The sequence below is a fragment of the Chiloscyllium punctatum genome, chromosome X (assembly GCF_047496795.1).
Source record: "Chiloscyllium punctatum isolate Juve2018m chromosome X, sChiPun1.3, whole genome shotgun sequence".
NCBI classification, from domain to species: domain Eukaryota; kingdom Metazoa; phylum Chordata; class Chondrichthyes; order Orectolobiformes; family Hemiscylliidae; genus Chiloscyllium; species Chiloscyllium punctatum.
In genome coordinates this window covers 11,583,158-11,599,315 of record NC_092791.1, presented here as the reverse complement: position 1 = coordinate 11,599,315, position 16,158 = coordinate 11,583,158, and the positions used below count along the sequence as shown (strand labels likewise).

Below are 16,158 nucleotides of genomic sequence, written 5' to 3'. Positions count from 1 at the left end.
AGTTGGATGATCAGACATGATCATATTGAATGGCAAACTGGGCTTAAAGGTTGAATGGCCTCCTCTTGCTCCTATTCTCTATGATTTTATTAATGGGCAAATGCTTACTGCGTCACTTGTTTTAAGGGGTCCTTTGTCTATTTATATTGAAGGGGTTAATGCCTCGGTTAAAATACAGACAATGGAATGTCAAACAAGCACGTCAAAAGGTCTCTTAGAAATTCCTCTTGGCATTTTGATAAGCTTAAGCTACTAAGCTGCTTCTGTCCATCTGTTTGTACAATTCGCCAGAACAGAGGGAAGTAGCATCATGATAAAAGGACTTTGTCATTACAGAGTTTGGCCAATGAATCAAAAACAGTTTGGTAAACATCCTGATGAGATGCTACATTTGCTATAAAAATGTACTGGGCCACGTGAAAATATCCTGTGTTTTTCACCCAAGACACTCTCCAGATTGAAACATTCTGCTATTCCTCACTGTAATATCCAAACAGAGTCTTGCACAGACTAAATTTTCACTCAATGCAAAAACAGTGTAAAGCAGCTGCTAGCCAATCAACGGCAAGTTTTACACCATTCCAACTCTTCCCCTGTAGTGAAAGGAGTCAGGAGAACTAGAGATTAAGCCTTGTCCACTTCATGTTGACAAGAGCAAAACGCCATGGATGCCAGAGATCAAAAATTAAAACAAAATTAAAAAGTGCTGGGAACACTCAGCAGGTCAGGCTGCCCTGTGGAGAGAGCAACAGAGTTCACAGGCAATATCTTCCAAGCCTGCTGGATGCACAGACAGTTGGGCCTTCCTACCTCCACACAAGAGAGGTGGACATTTCTGTGGGCTACCCACCCTTCCAGCCTTAACTTAAGAAGCAGGAAAACCATAAGGGGCCAATTAGACAATAACGCAGAACATAGGAGCAGGAATAGGCCATTCTACCCTTTGAGCCTGCCCCACCATTCAATATGATCATGTCTGATCATCCAACACAGTCCCCTGTTCCTGCTTTCATCCCATAGCCTTGGATTCCTTTAACTCTAACAACTATATCTAACTCCTTGAAACCAAGGTTTTGGTCTCAAGCACTTGCTGTGGCAGAGAATTCCACAAGCTCCCCCACTCTCTGGGTGAAGACATTCCTCCTCAGCTCAGTCCGAAATGGTCTACCTTGTGTCCTTAAACTGTGACCCCCTGGTCCTGGAGTCCCTGGTCACTGGGAACATCCTTCCTGTGTTTACTCAGTCTAGTCCGGTTAGAATTTTACAGGTTTCCTATGAGATCTCTCCTCCTTATTCTTCTAAACTCCAGTGAATATAATCCAAACCAATCCAGTCTCTCTTCATACAACAGTCCTGCCATCCCAGGAATCAGTCTGGGAAACCTTTGCTGTAACCCCTCCATCATCAGAACATCCTTCCTCAGATAAGGAGACCCCAACTGCATACAATACTCCAGGTGTGGTATCATCAAAGCCCTGTATAACTGCAGCAAGACATCTCTGCTCCTGTACTTCCACTCAACTTCACCAACACATTTCACCCCAACCTTAAATTTACCTGGACCACCTGACACCTCTCCCCCTCCATCAACAGTGAACAACTCAACACTGACATTTTCTACAAACCCACTGACTCCCACAGCCATCTTACATTACACCTCCTCCCACCCCGCCTCCTGCAAAAACGTTATCCCTTATTTCCAATTCCTCCACCTCATCTGTTCCCAGGAGGACTAGTCCCATCACAGAACACACCAGATGGCCTCCTTCTTTAAAGACTGCAACTTCACCCCCCCCACCCCCCTCGGGTCCTCACCTTCCACCCCATCAATCTCCGTGTACATCGTATCATCCTCCGCCATTTCTGCCACCTACAAACGGACGCCATCACCAGAGATATCTTTCCCTCCCCACCCTATCCGCTTTCCGTAAAGACCATTCCCTCCACGACTACATCGTCAGGTCCACATCCCCTAACAACCCACCCTCCCCTGCCACTGCAGAAATTGCAAAACCTGCACTCACACCTCCCCCCTCAACTCCATCCAAGGCCCCAAAGGAGCCTTCCACATCCATCGAAGTTTCACCTGCACTTCCACATGCCATTTACTGTATCTGTTGCTCCTGATGCAGAGTCCTCTACATTGGGGAGACTGGACGCCTAATTATAGAGCGCTTCATAGAACATCTCTGGGACACCCGCACCAACCAAACCCACCACCCCGTGGCCAAACACTTTAACTCTGCCTCCCACTCTGCCAAGGACATGCAGGTCCTGGGCCTCCTCCATCACCACTCCCTTACCACCCAATGCCTTGAGGAAGAATACCTCATCTTCCACCTTGTGACCCTCCAACCCCATGGCATCAATGTGGATTTCACCAGTTTCCTCACTTCCCCTCCCCCCACCTTACCCCAGTCCCAACTTTCCAGCTCAGCACTGTCCTCATGACTCACCCATCTGTTCACCTTCCTTCCGACCTATGCACTCCACCCTCCCCTCCAAACTATCACCTTCACCCCCTCCCTCAATCCACCTATTGCACTCTCAGCTACCTTCCCCCCCAGCCCCACCCCTCTCACATTTATCTCTCCACCCCTGAGGCTCCTTGCCTCATTCCTAATGAAACGTCGGGCTTTTGCCAGAAACGTCGATTGTCCTGCTCCTTGAATGTGCCTAACCGGCTGTGCTTTTCCAGCAACACACTCTTGGCTCCTGTACTCGAACCCTCTCACTGTGAAGGCCCAACATCCCATTTACCTTCTTCACCTCCTGCTGTCCCCTGCAGGCTTATTTTCAGTGACTGGTATACAAGGACACCCAGGTCTCATTGCACCTCCCCCTTTCCCAGAGTTTAAGAGCAATTCAGGGCCTGGGCTACAATTTGCACTGTTCCAGGTCAGACAACGGCTGGCAACCTATTTGGCTGGTAAACTGCACGGGCTGCATAGGAGTTAGGGAAGAGGGGCAGTTCCTCAATCTGTTGCAATTTTTGCATGATTGAGGGGAGGGATATGGGGCAGGGGTGGCTGCTGGCAGCTAACACCCCACCCTCTCCCTGTAACCTCAAACCTCTCTTCCCCCACACCCCAAGAACAGCCAACTTCAATGGGTAGCTTTTCAATCCTGGGATCCTCAGTCAGAAAGAAGGCCAACTGGCGTCCTCTTTAATGCCTGTTTGAAAAACACCCTGGAAGCCCATCTGTCCAAGAGTAAACACCTCAGTGCTTTTCCAGGCAGTGAGAGAGACACCCGCCATGATTCCATCCAATGTTTCAGGTCGATGACCTTTCATCAGGACAGGAAAAAAAATGATTCATTTCAAGCATGGTCAGAAGCAGGAAAAGAGGCCAAGGGGAAGGTTTGGAATTGGATGGAAGAGAGAAGGGATTCAATAACAAAACGGACAATGGTGCAAGGCTCCAGGGGCTGATAACGGAAGCAGTAGAGAAACAAGAAACGTGCCCGGAGGTGAAAATGGGTATGGGGGGGAACAAACTGTTTCATAACAGACAACTGCCTCCAGAACATATGGACTACAGATTAACATCTGAAGTTTTTGAATTCAATGTTAGTTTTCAAGGCTGGAAGATGCCCCAATTGAATGAGGGGGTGTTTTTCCTCAGGTTTGCAGTCGAGCCTCATTAGACCAGTGTAGGAAGTCAAGAACAGAAAGCTCACAGTGGGCTGGTGACCAGGAGCTGAGGGTCATACCAGAGACTGACTGGAGGGAAACTCAGTCAGCATTTAGTCTACTCTTAGTGGAGGACTGCACATGAAAAAAAATTCTCAACTCCCTGCTGTTTCTTCAACTTCAACCCCGTGTCATAGAATCCCCAGTGTGGAAGCAGGCTATTCAGCCCACTGAGTCTACATCAACCATCCAAACAACACTATCCCTGTAACCGTGCATTTACCATGGCTAATCCACCTAACTTGTACATCTTTGGAATGTGGGTACTGACTCCTGTTAGTGGAAGTGTTAATGCTGATGCTTAAATATGATGTTGAAGTGCCAGTGTTGGACTGGGGTGGACAAAGTTAAAAGTCACACAACGCCAGGTTATAGTCCAACAGGATTATTTGGAAGCACTAGCTTCAAGAGCGCCATTCCTTCATCAGTTAGCTACGTGATGATGGAGCAGCACTCCGAAAGCTAGTGCTTCCAAATAAACCTGTTGAACTATAACCTGGTGTTGTGTGATGCTTAAATAACCTTATAGCTGAATATGCTTAAAATGATACTTCAAGGACTCTTGTGCTGTATTGGTAATGTCACAGCCTTTGAGCCAGAAAGCCATAACATCCTTGAACAGGGTGGTTAGAAAAATTACACTAACTTTACTTCACACTGAAATGTTTTGGTAAATCTGGCCAGGTTTTAAGTCATAGAAACTTCTCTTTCACATTTCGGAATCTCCTTCTCTCCCACTGTGTCACCCGCCCCTGGAGTGTCCAGCACTCAGCTTCTGCAGCATTGCGCCCATCCAACAGGCTGAACAACGACCAGACACAAATAACCAGTAAACTGGCGACAGAGAGACTGGTGCGACTTGCCTTATAGACTTCGAGGTGGATGATGACGGGTTTTACTATTCGAAACGAGTGTGACATTCTCTACGTTTCGCTGATATGACAAACGCTACATCTGCAAAGGCCTCTCTCTCAGGGAATAATTCGACGACATGATAGACAACGTAAAAGGATCTAAAGTGAAGGGGCTATAGGTACAAAGCTCAACGTGAGAGATTTGGATGTGGGGAAAAAAAACCTCTTCACGCCGACAGTTGCGAGACTGTGGGATTCGACTTCCTAGGTTAGCGGTAGAAAGTACATGCCAGAATATTGTTGTCCTGTCAGGGACCCCCCGGCTGGAAAGCCAGCAGAGCGTCTCGCGGGGGGAAAAAACCCGCCAAACGCACAAACCCATCAAGCGACGCCAAAACCACCAGCGGAGCCTTCCCCTGAAATCAAGACCCTGGAGATCTTGAAAGGCTGACACTTGCCAGCCAATCAAAAGCCGGCAACGGTCAGGCTCTAGCAGGGAAATGGTGGGAAGAAGGGTAATGCTGGTGTCCCGGACAGCGGGGGAATGGGGAATTTGGGGGTGGGAAAGAGAAGAGGCCAGTTGGTAACTGAAATGCAGGCCGCATGTGACCGATGCCCTTGGAGCCTGTGCAACTGTTTGGTACCGAGTATCCCATATGGAGGTCTTTTGGCCCAATTGGTGAGTTGAACCTGCTAAAAGCCCACTCTGGTTTCAATGTCAAGCTTTCCTGATGGTTAGTTTGTGTGGCAGGTTTGGTAAGATTGCAACCCCTATTGAGTTGACAATAAGACACTGAAGCACAAGTAGGCCTTTCAGCCCATTGAATAGGCTCCACCATTCCACAAATTCACTGATCTCAGAGACAAGATTCCTCCTCGTCTCTATCTTAAACGGGCGACCCCTTATTCTGAAATTATACCTTCTGGTCCTAGACTCTTCCACAAGGGGAAACAAACTCTGCACATGTCCCTTGTCCAGTCCTCTAAGAATCCTGTATGTCTCAATAAGGTCACCTTTCATTCCTCTAAATTCCAACAAGTAAAGGCCCAGCCTACTTAACCTCTCCTCATGAAACAAAGAGAACAAATAAAATTACAGCACAGGAACAGGTCCTTCAGCCATTCAAGCCTGCACCAATCCAGATCTTCTACCTAAACCTGTTGCCTATTTTCTAAGGGTCTATACCCCTAACAGTCCCTCCATACCCGGGATCAGCCAAGTGTACCTCCTCTGGGCTGCCTCCAATGTCAGTCTGTCTTTCTCAGATAAAAGGGACCCAAAACTGTTCACAGTATCCCAGCTGTGATCTCACCGGTGCTTTGTATAGTTTTAGCAAATCCTCCCTATTTTTATACTCCTTTCCCTTTGGAATAAAGAGCAACATTCCATTTGCATTCCCTATTCCCCGCTGAACTCGGATGCTCGCTTTTTGTGCTTCATGGATGAGGATTCCCAAATCCCTCTGTTCTGTAGCTTACTGAAGTCTTTCTCCATTTAAATAATATTCAGCTCCTCCTCTTCCTGCCAAAGTGAATAACCTCACAGTTTTCCCCACATTATATTCCATGTGCCAAGTTTTTGACCAGTCATTTAGCTTCATTCTGTATTCCTCTGCAGAGTCAGTGTGTCATCCTCACCACTTGCCTTCCACATATTTTTGTGTTTTCTCAAATTTGGCTACAGTACATTCAGTTTCCTCATTCAAGTCAGTAATATGTGTCGTAAATAATTGTGGCCCCAGCACTGACCCCTGTGGCACTCCACTAGTTATATGGGTTGCTATCCTGAAATTGCCCCCCTTATCCCAACTCTCTGCCTTCTGTTAGAGAACCACCTATCTTGCTATAACCCACATTACTCTGAACCTAATAAGATTACACCCTGTGTTTTGCATGAGATTTGGAAGGTGATGATTCATCTCAGGGTGAACCAATGTCAGGATCCTTATCCTTCTTTCAAATCCCTCACAATCTTGCTCCACAACATTTAGAATCCTACCCAGACTGCTACTACCAGCTTCTTTATCAGAGGCGCTTCACAGGAGGCTCCCAAGCACTGAGGATGTCACCTAGACAGGGGACGAAACGTCTGCAACACAAATTCCCAGCTCGGCGAACAAAACCACAACAGACCTTATTGGTATCCAGCATAGGTGACAGAGCTGGAATGTACACAGCGAATGTGGCCTTAGGTCTCTGCTTCTATCAAGAATCATTCAAATCTCTTTATACATGTTATTTTGCTGCCACAGAAAGAGACATGTCACAGAGGAGGGTTTATGATATCGCTGTTCCAAAATCCTTTCAGAATAAACGATTCACACAAACATTTACTTAGTGAGATCTGGCAAAATTCAACCTTCACAGAATTAATCCATCTTTGCTTGACATTAAAAGGCATTACGGTCGCTGAATCCCCTGTTATCAACATCCTTGGGGTTACTGTTGGCCAGAAACCGAGCTAGACTGTGGCATTTCCCCAGATGACCACTCCTGGCACCTTATGTCGGTGTGTGGTACTGGATGGGGTTGTTTGAGGTGGTCCACACCCATCAACCCTTCTTTGTCTTTGCTTTGTGTTGGGCCTATCTAGTGCTTAGGTTTAGAGGGTACACCATTACAGAGTATCTCCAGAAGAGGCTGTTCTTAGATAACAAGTTTATTGGAATAAGGCCAACTACATTTGATCAGGCAAAATTCCTGGCCCCTGAGAGAACTGGTACAGATCCATCTCCCCTCTCAAAGGAAGAGTAAAATTCCTTGGCTCCACTCACAGATTGTGTGTGACATTGGTAGAATGGGTGGAACCAATGTAACATAAACAGCAACCCCTTCAAAATCATTATCTTATACAACATAGACCAGCTATATAAATACTGTATAATACAGAGTCGCAAGGAGAGAGGAGAGAGGGCGGAGAGAACCAAGGGCTGCCGGGAAGGGTAGGTTTTCCCACTTAAAAAGGGACTTATCTCGGGAGTCGGGCCTTCATATTTAGAGCAGTGAGGAGAGAGGGCGGAGAGACGCGATGGCTGCGGGAAAGGAGGGTACAAGAACAGTTTTAAAGGTGCAGCAGAGGGAGATGCCACAGCGAGGAGCAGGGGGCTGCCGGGTATATATTTGGGCTAAATCCCGACACGCTACACGTGTACTTGTCTCCCACGAGAGGCAAAACTAGACATTGGGCTGCTCCAAGTTGATGCAGGAAGGCTAGTGCTGGGAGATAAGGAAATAGCTGGAGAACTTAATAAGTACTTTGCATCAGTCTTCACAGTAGAAGACATGAGTAATATCCCAACAATTAAGGAGAGTCAGGGGGCAGAGTTGAGTATGGTAGCCATTACAAAAGAGAAAGTGCTAGAAAAGCTAGAAGGTCTAAAAATTGATAAATCTCCTGACTCCAATGGGCTGCATGCTAGAGTTCTGAGAGAGGTGGCTGAGGAAATAGTGAAGGCATTGGCTGTGATCTTTCAAAAATCACTATAGTCAGGGAAAGTCCCAGATGATTGGAAAATTGCAGTTGTAACCCCTTTGTTCAAGAAAGGATCAAGAAAAAAGATGGAAAATTACAGGCCGATTAGCCTAACCTCAGTTTTTGGTCCACATTCTAGAATCTATCGTTAAGGATGATATTTCTAAATTCTTGGAAGTGCAGGGTCAGATTAGAACAAGTTAGCATGGATTTAGTAAAGGGAGGTCATGCCTGACAAACCTGTTAGAATTCTTTGAAGAGGTAACAAGTAGGTTAGACCAGTGGATGTTATCTATCTAGACTTCCAAAAGGCCTTTGATAAGGTGCCTCACGGGAGGCTGCTGAGCTACTGGCATGGATTGAGGATTGGCTGTCTGACAGAAGGCAGACAGAGTTGGGATAAAAGGTTTTTTTTCAGAATGGCAGCCGGTGACAAGTGGTGTGCCGCAGGGTTCAGTGTTGGGGCCACAGCTGTTCAGTTTATAGATTAATGATCTGGATGAAGGGACTGGGGGCATTCTGGTGAAGTTTGCTGATGATACGAAGTTAGGTGGATAAGCCGGTAGTACTGAGGACGTGGGGAGGCTGCAAAAATATTTAGATAGTTTAGGAGAGTAGTCCAGGAAATAGCTGATGAAATTCAACTTGAGCAAATGTGAGGTCTTGCATTTGGAAAAAAAGAATACAGGCATGAACTATTTTCTAAACGGTGAGAAAATTCATAAAGCCGAAGTACAAAGGGATCTGGGAGTGCTAGTCCAGGATTCTCTAAAGGTTAACTTGCAAGTTGAGTCCATGACTAAGTGAATGTAATGTTGTCATTTATCTCAGGAGGGTTGGAATATAAAAGCAGTGATGTCCTTCTGAGACTTTATAAAGCTCTAGTTAGGGCCCATTTAGAATACTGTGTCCAATTTTGGGCCCCACACCTCAGGAAGGACATACTGGCATTGAAGCGTGTCCAGCAGAGAGTCACACGGATGATCCCTGGAATGGCAGGCCTGACATACGATGAACTTCTGAGATTATATTCATTAGAGTTTAGAAGGTTGAGGGGAGATCTAATAGAAACTTAGAAGTTAATGTATGGCTTAGAAAGGGTGGACGCTGGGAAATTGCTTCCGTTGGGCAGGGATACCAGGACCCATGGGCACAGCCTTAGAATTAAAGGGAGCCAATTTAGAATGGAAATGAAGAGACATTTCTTCAGCCAGAGTGTGGTGGGCCTGTGGAATTCCTTGCCACGCAGCGCAATGGAGGCCGGGACGTTAAATGTCTTCAAGGCAGAGATTGATAAATTCTTGATGTCACAAGGAATTAAGGGCTACGGGGAGAATGTGGGTAAGTAGAGTTGAAATGCCCATCAGCCATGATTAAATGGCGGAGTGGACTCAATGGGCCGAATGGCCTTACTTCCAATCCTATGTCTTACGGTCTTACTGTGGCTACAAGAGCAGATCAGACATTGTGATTTTTCTATAAATTAACTCACCTTCTGACTCCCCAAAGCTTGCCCACCATCTGGAAGGAACAAGTCAGGAGTGTGATGGAATACTTGCCTGGTGGGTGCAGCTCCAACAACACAAGAAACTTGACACCATCCAGGACAAAGCAGCCCGCTTGATTGACACCACATCCACAAACATCTACTCCTTCCACCACTGACGCTCCCATGGAAACTTTTTTTAATCAGCTCCTAAGGTTGCTCTCAAAAACAATCCTTCCTGATTGCTGCTCTCGAATAATTTGAAGCACGGAATTACTTACTGTTGTCTTTCCACACTATAATTAATTAATCTCTTCATCTATATTTATTATATCATTCCTGCTTGATGCCTTCCCAGTCCTTGCATTGGCACTTCCTGAGTACTGATGGAAAAAAATAATCCATTTTGTTAAAATTTGCATCCTGCACTCATCAGGACAGTTCACAAGAATACCACCATCACAGGTACATTTTATCCTGTCTGAGTTGACTGCTAATTTGTTGGCAAGTGATTTTGATTGGTAGAGGCATTACCACACAGAATACACCAGTTAAATGATGACTGACTGTGAACTGCCAAGTTTTGTTTACATTTAAACCAGGCAGAACAACTCCAGTTGATTAAGACATTACCCTTGAAGAATGAACTACACTCATCCTGAAAACAATGCCACTCCACTCGTCATCAATTTTTTTCCAGTTTTTGTTTTCAGTTTCTGTCTTTCAGTCTTCCTTTAAGTATGAAAAGCTTCATCCCTCCCCCACCCCCAACCTGTTACCTTTGAATCACTGAGCTTTGACCATAGTCACAGAGTCATACAACAGAGAAACAGACCCTTCGATCCAATCAGTCCATACTGACCATAATCCCAAACTAAACTTGTCTCACCTGCCTGCGCTTGGCCCATATCCCTCCAAACATTCCTTATTCATGTACTCATCCAAATGTCTTTTAAATGTTGTAACTGTACCTGCAATCCACCACTTTCTCTGGCAGTTCATTCCACACACGAACCACTTTCTGTGTAAATAAAAAATGCCCATCTGTCTTTTTAAAATCTTGGTCCTCTCACCTTAAAAAGATGCCCCCTAGTCTTGAAATCCCCCATCCTCAGGAAAAGACAGCTGCCATTCACCTTATCTATACCCTCATGATTTAATAAAGGTCACCCTCAATCTCCTACACTCCAGTGAAAGAAGTTCCAGCCTGTTTTTATATTTTAAACCCACCAATCCTGGCAACATCCTGATAAATCTCTTCTGAACCCTCTCCACCCTTCCTATAACAGGGAGACCAGAACTGGGCACAGTATTCCAGAAGAGGCCGCACCAACGTCCTGTACAACCTCAACATGACATCCCAACTCCTATATTCAAATGTCTGAGTAATGAAGGTAAACGTGCTAAATGCCTTCCTAACCACCCTGTCTACCTGTGATGCAAACTTCAAAGAATTGTGTACCTGAACCCTTGAGATCTCTCTGTTCTACACTATGGCCTAAGACCCTATCATGAACTGTACAAGTCCTACTCTTGTTTGTTTGATTTTAAACACTCTTTATTTGATTCAGTCCCAATTTCCTTTCTACCTCTATAATGGCTTTTTACATAAATATGCAATTTAAATTCAAGGTGTTGTTTTGTCTGATCATTATCAGATTGCTGTTTTTAGGAGCGTGCTGTGCATAAATTGGCTGCCATGCTTCCTCTGTAGCGGCAGTGGCAACACTTCCAAAGCTCTTTGCAGCCAATGTATGTCCTGTGGTCATGAAAGTAGCTATAGAAAAAAAAAACTTCATGGTCCTACTGTTACAGCTTAATTGGGGAGGTGCTGGTCTAGTGGTATTATCACTAGACTGTTAATCCAAGGACCCAGATAAAGTTCTGGGTTCGAGTCTCACCACAGCAGATGGATTTATTAATTAAAAAGAAATCTGGAATTAAGTGTCTAATGAAACCATTATTGGGAAAATCCCATCTGGTTCACGAATGACCTCTCAGGAAGGAAACTGCCATATTTACCTGGTCTGGCCCACATGTGACTCCAGACCCACAGCAATCTGGTTGACTCTTAACTGCCCTCAGGGCAATTAGGGATGGACAATAAATGCTGCCTACCCAGCAATGCCCTCATCCTGTGAATGAATTTTTAAAAAACATAAATCTAGCACTCGCCAGCCAGAGCTGGAAACAAATTGCTAAACTATTGCACCACCCAAAGCCCTTGTAGTTTGTTTTTGGAAGCACTCAGGATAAACTATCCAATGATTATACATCAGATCCCACACTGCTTGAAGGGAGCTGCATTCTCAGGGAATGTGCTGTGGAAAATCAAAATTAATTGGGATGGCTGGAAAGTTTATAGGCTGTTTGCCCATGATTTCTCACAAAGCGCTCCCTGTTAGTGCAGCAATCCACTCCCTCCTTCCCAACTGGAGGCACAGATCTGAGAGTGGGCCCAAAGCAAGGTCAAACACCAACGTCTGTCTAATCCCTGCCTTACACATTAACTGTCAGCCCTTTGCCACCGCTGGGGCGATCTCTTCGAATTGCATCAGACACAGTATCTCTCTCACCTCTGGCACAGGAGGTTGTGCATTTAAATCCTGCTGCAGAGAATTCAACACCTCAACTTGGCCGAGAATTCCAACTGCAGAACAGAGAGTGTGTTGCTTGGTCGAGTGAAGTATGAAACTGAGGCCCTCTCAACTACCCATTTCAAAAGAGATGGGGTGTCCTCTCCCCGTGTCAACATCACTGATGACTGACGATCTGGTCGTGACCTTATTTGTTGCTGGTGGAATCTTGCTATTCACAAAATGCTTATAAACCACGACAGTGACAACACCACAAAAGAACTTTTCAAAAAAGTCATTTGGTAGTATGACGCTTCAGCATTGGGAAATAAAAACAGCAGAAGGTTGAAGCCTCATCAGGACAGAATTGCAAGAATACCAAATCTCGAAGAGACCAGCAATTTCCACTGCATGAAACAGGCTGTTGATTGGTTAGCAAGTGGACTCAGATTGGTAGAGCCCTAACCATGGAGCGCGAAGGATCAGTTGACTGTCAGGCCATCGTTTGAATTCAAACCAGGCAAGCAGACTCTGATTGGTCAATGCACTTCTCAAATAAACTCATTAATGCTGCCATTAAATCTCGATTTGGAGATGCCGGTGTTGGACCTCAGTCCAACACCAGCATCTCCAAATCATGACGACTATCGACACCACTAACCGCTGGCTTAAAGTAGAGAGGATCTCCAAGAAGATTGCACATATCGATACAGACATCAAGTTTCTACAGGAATGCAGGCAAGCAGGAAAGATCCCGAAAGGATTACGGATCACGAACCCACTTAGGTCGACCTTCAACACAGACTACACAGAGAGACTTTGCCACCGCACCTCTCGTATTAAACCATTAAATCTTGTTGGTTTAGTCCAAGTGAATCAAGCTCTTCCTGATAGCAGACAAAAAAAAACTGCAGATGCTGGAACCCAAAAGACAGGCAAGAGCCTAGAAGAACACAGCAAGCCAGGCAGCATCAGGAGGTGGAGAAGTCAACATTTCATGTGTAATCCTTCTTCAGTCCTGACTGGCTTGCTGTGTTCTTCCAGGCTCCTGCCTGTCTTCCTGATAGCAGGCATTAAGCCCTTCTTATCTAGATAGTCTGCCAATACCATCCCCACAACATACCTCAGTCTCCCCAATCTCAACAGCATGTTCACCCCAACACCAATAAACACTTTTCAAAGTCATACAATCTTGCGGAATTCCTTCAGGGAAGGGGGTTGGTAATTATGACTTTGAGCGCAGATTTTGAAAGTCAAGGGCAATTTCTTGGCCTTCTGCCACAGTCCGCTGAGAAATTCTGGGGTTTGAGCTTCATGATCTTTTGTCAAAAGTGTGGTAACACTGGAGCAACTCGAGAAATCTGTTGCCCAGTGTCACATCTGGTGTATTTACAGACTCAGAGGCCACTCCCACTGGGAACTGGATTAATGGGTGTCCTGCATTTCTTTCCAGTTCTGGCCTCTGGAACATCCCCGATTTTAATCAGTGCACCATCGGCAGCCATGCCTTCAGCTACCTAGGCCCTGTGCTCTGGTATTTCTGAAAAAAAACTGCAATTCTCTATCTCCTTTAAGACACTTCCTTGACCAACCTTTCAGTCTTGTATCTCCTTATGTGGCTCGGTGTCAATTTTTCATCTGTAAAGCAGCACCTTAAGGCATAATTGGAATGCAACTTATTGCAGTTGGTGGAACACCCTCCCAACCATTTGTAAAAGGAAAAGTTTACCCCCTATAACATGGACCCCCAGTTTGAAACTCACTGTGACACCCAACCACACTTTCCCAGGATATGATATAAACGGTACAGTCAGCGCCACAATAACAACCGACTGCATTTGCACAGCACCTTCAATGCAGCAAAGAAATCCCCAAAATGTTCCGCTGGAGTGACTGAAAAAGTACTACACTGAGCCATATACTGTAAACAGTAATTCAATTAGACAGCTAAAGCTTGAACAAAGAGGTAGGATTTGAGGAGGGACTTAAAGGAGGAGAACAATGCAGAGGCACAGTCGGGGTTGGGGTCCTGGTAGGTAAAGGCATGACCACCAATGGAGGGGGGGGGGGGGTGAAATTAAAATCAAGGATAGACAGGAGGCCAAGATGGAATTAGAAGAACAATTCTGTTCACGTTTTCCCAAGCTAAGCAATCTTTTTAAACTAATTATTGTAGGGGGAAAAAAAGCTTAGCAACAGTCGGCATTTCAGTAAGTTCCATGTTCAACAGTGCCAAGATGACAAATACTTCCTATATATGCCACCCAGCCCCTCCATTAAACCATTTGAATCCAGTCACCTAGCCCCTTCCAAATTTGGGTACATTGCCATCCCTACCCTTTACTTGGAACGGATGCTTAAAAGCCAGTGAGTATTTGGCAATCTGTGATCGGAATTGTTTAGTTTGGCTATGCCTGGATAGCAGGCCAATGGATTCTGGTCTCAAGGGGCAAATCAAAACCATGTGCCCCCCCCCAAACCCTCTCTCCTGCACACATCACCCAATGAATTTATTAAAGAGAAGACTATTTGATGCAGCTATAGCAAATGCCCAGTGGAACAACCGAGCTGAGCTTTCAGGGTCAGCTTTCCCACAGTACTTCAGACTGCCAAAGGCAGACATAACTCCCATGCAACCAGGCAACATTCCTCCCTGCATTAAACCCACACAGAGTAGATTTTACAAAGACCCTGTTGTTTTATATCTGTGTACCCTCAATTTACCCCATTCCACCCCCATTCTTGATGGCCCTCTCAGCTGCTGGACTTAGCTTCCACAGACTGGGCAATCGATGGAGACAGCCCGCACAGTGAAGGTAGCCAAAGGCTATTTGACCTGGGTGGGCAGCACAGCCAGGTCCAGTGCCAGTCCTCACCTTCATGTGCCACGTCGTCAAGCATGTTCACCCAGTGACCAGTCAACCTGAGAGTTACCAACTCTGATCAGGACTTATTCCTGGAGGTCTCATCACATTCCGTCTCCCCATCGCCTGGTCAAATATCCTTTCCCCCTTCCAATCTAATTCTGTTCAAGTAAATAGGAGGGTGGAGGTAGCAAGAAACTTCAATCTCATGGTATTTCTACCTGACATTATTTGCAGCAAGCACCAGGAGTGGCTCCTTTAAATCCGGGAGACTTCCAAGTGCAATGCTGGAGGGCGTTGGCAACCGATGTTCAGCCCTTTGCCTACAACTGGGGCTTGCAACCGAGAGAGAGAGAGAGAGAGAGAAAGCTGAACTGAAATGATCACCTACCCACTGCTGGCTGGGTATAGCAAAAGATGTCAACATATCTGCCATGGCTCCTAGCATCTGTTCTGCCCTGCCAGGGCTCCTCTGAGGGGCTTTCATATTGAGGTCTGGGATATTCACAGTGTCCCTGCTGGAGGCAACCCCTTCTTCTGCAAAAGATAGTCCTAGCTCACAAATGCTTGGAGCTTTCAATCAGCCAAATGACAGCAAAACAAACAAGGTTCAAGTTCCTTTGAAATCTTCTCTCAGCCCTGTGGTCCTGTGCCTTCCCACATCATAGCGTCTAGAGAACAGCAACTCTCTCTCCAAAAAAGTCCACACTCCAGATGCACTCCACTCTGATCCTCAAAAGTCCTCCTTATGTAAGTTGGGAGAGATGAAGGGTTTGAGCTAGATCACAATTTGATGCCCCAGAAAAAATCCATTAATTCCCGAAAGAAGACAAGGACTGAAATGCACACAGTCAAGTGCTGGGACTGGAACAACCCTGCCCGCAGTCTCCTTCCATGTGAGAGTTCGCCTTTGAGAAAAGCCATATGTTTTGAGTCATGTGCCGTACATACGCGGCTGCAAGTCGCGGTTTCTATACTCCCCCACGGCAGTATCAAAAGATCGAGCAGGTACATGGCCTGGCAAGTTTGGCATATGCTTACAAAGTTAAAATTACATTTCTGTGGCAACATTGCACGACCAAAGAGCTTTGAGAAGGGCTGTAACGGCGGTGAGCTGGCAGACATTTTTTAAAAATTGTAAATCATATAGGGCTTTTCATTAGCCCCAATTTCCGAAGTGGTCAGGTAGCTAATTTGTACACAGCAAGCTCC

The 16,158-nt window shown here is 45.7% G+C and overlaps 1 protein-coding gene across 3 annotated transcripts in view; it reads right to left on the bottom strand.

The window, feature by feature from the left end:
* The window catches only part of LOC140471214 (rho guanine nucleotide exchange factor 25-like), a 346,706-nt gene extending 330,876 nt beyond the window's left edge, over positions 1–15,830 (bottom strand). For 2 of the 3 annotated variants that reach the window (XM_072567136.1, XM_072567138.1), the window contains exon 1: positions 15,338–15,830. In XM_072567136.1, the coding sequence (XP_072423237.1) occupies positions 15,338–15,433 (96 nt within the window). In that variant the 5' untranslated portion in view covers positions 15,434–15,830. Of the gene's footprint in view, positions 1–14,958; positions 14,980–15,337 lie in introns of those variants that run through there. The other variant, XM_072567137.1, reaches the window with a different exon arrangement.
* Positions 15,831–16,158: the final 328 nt, after the last annotated feature.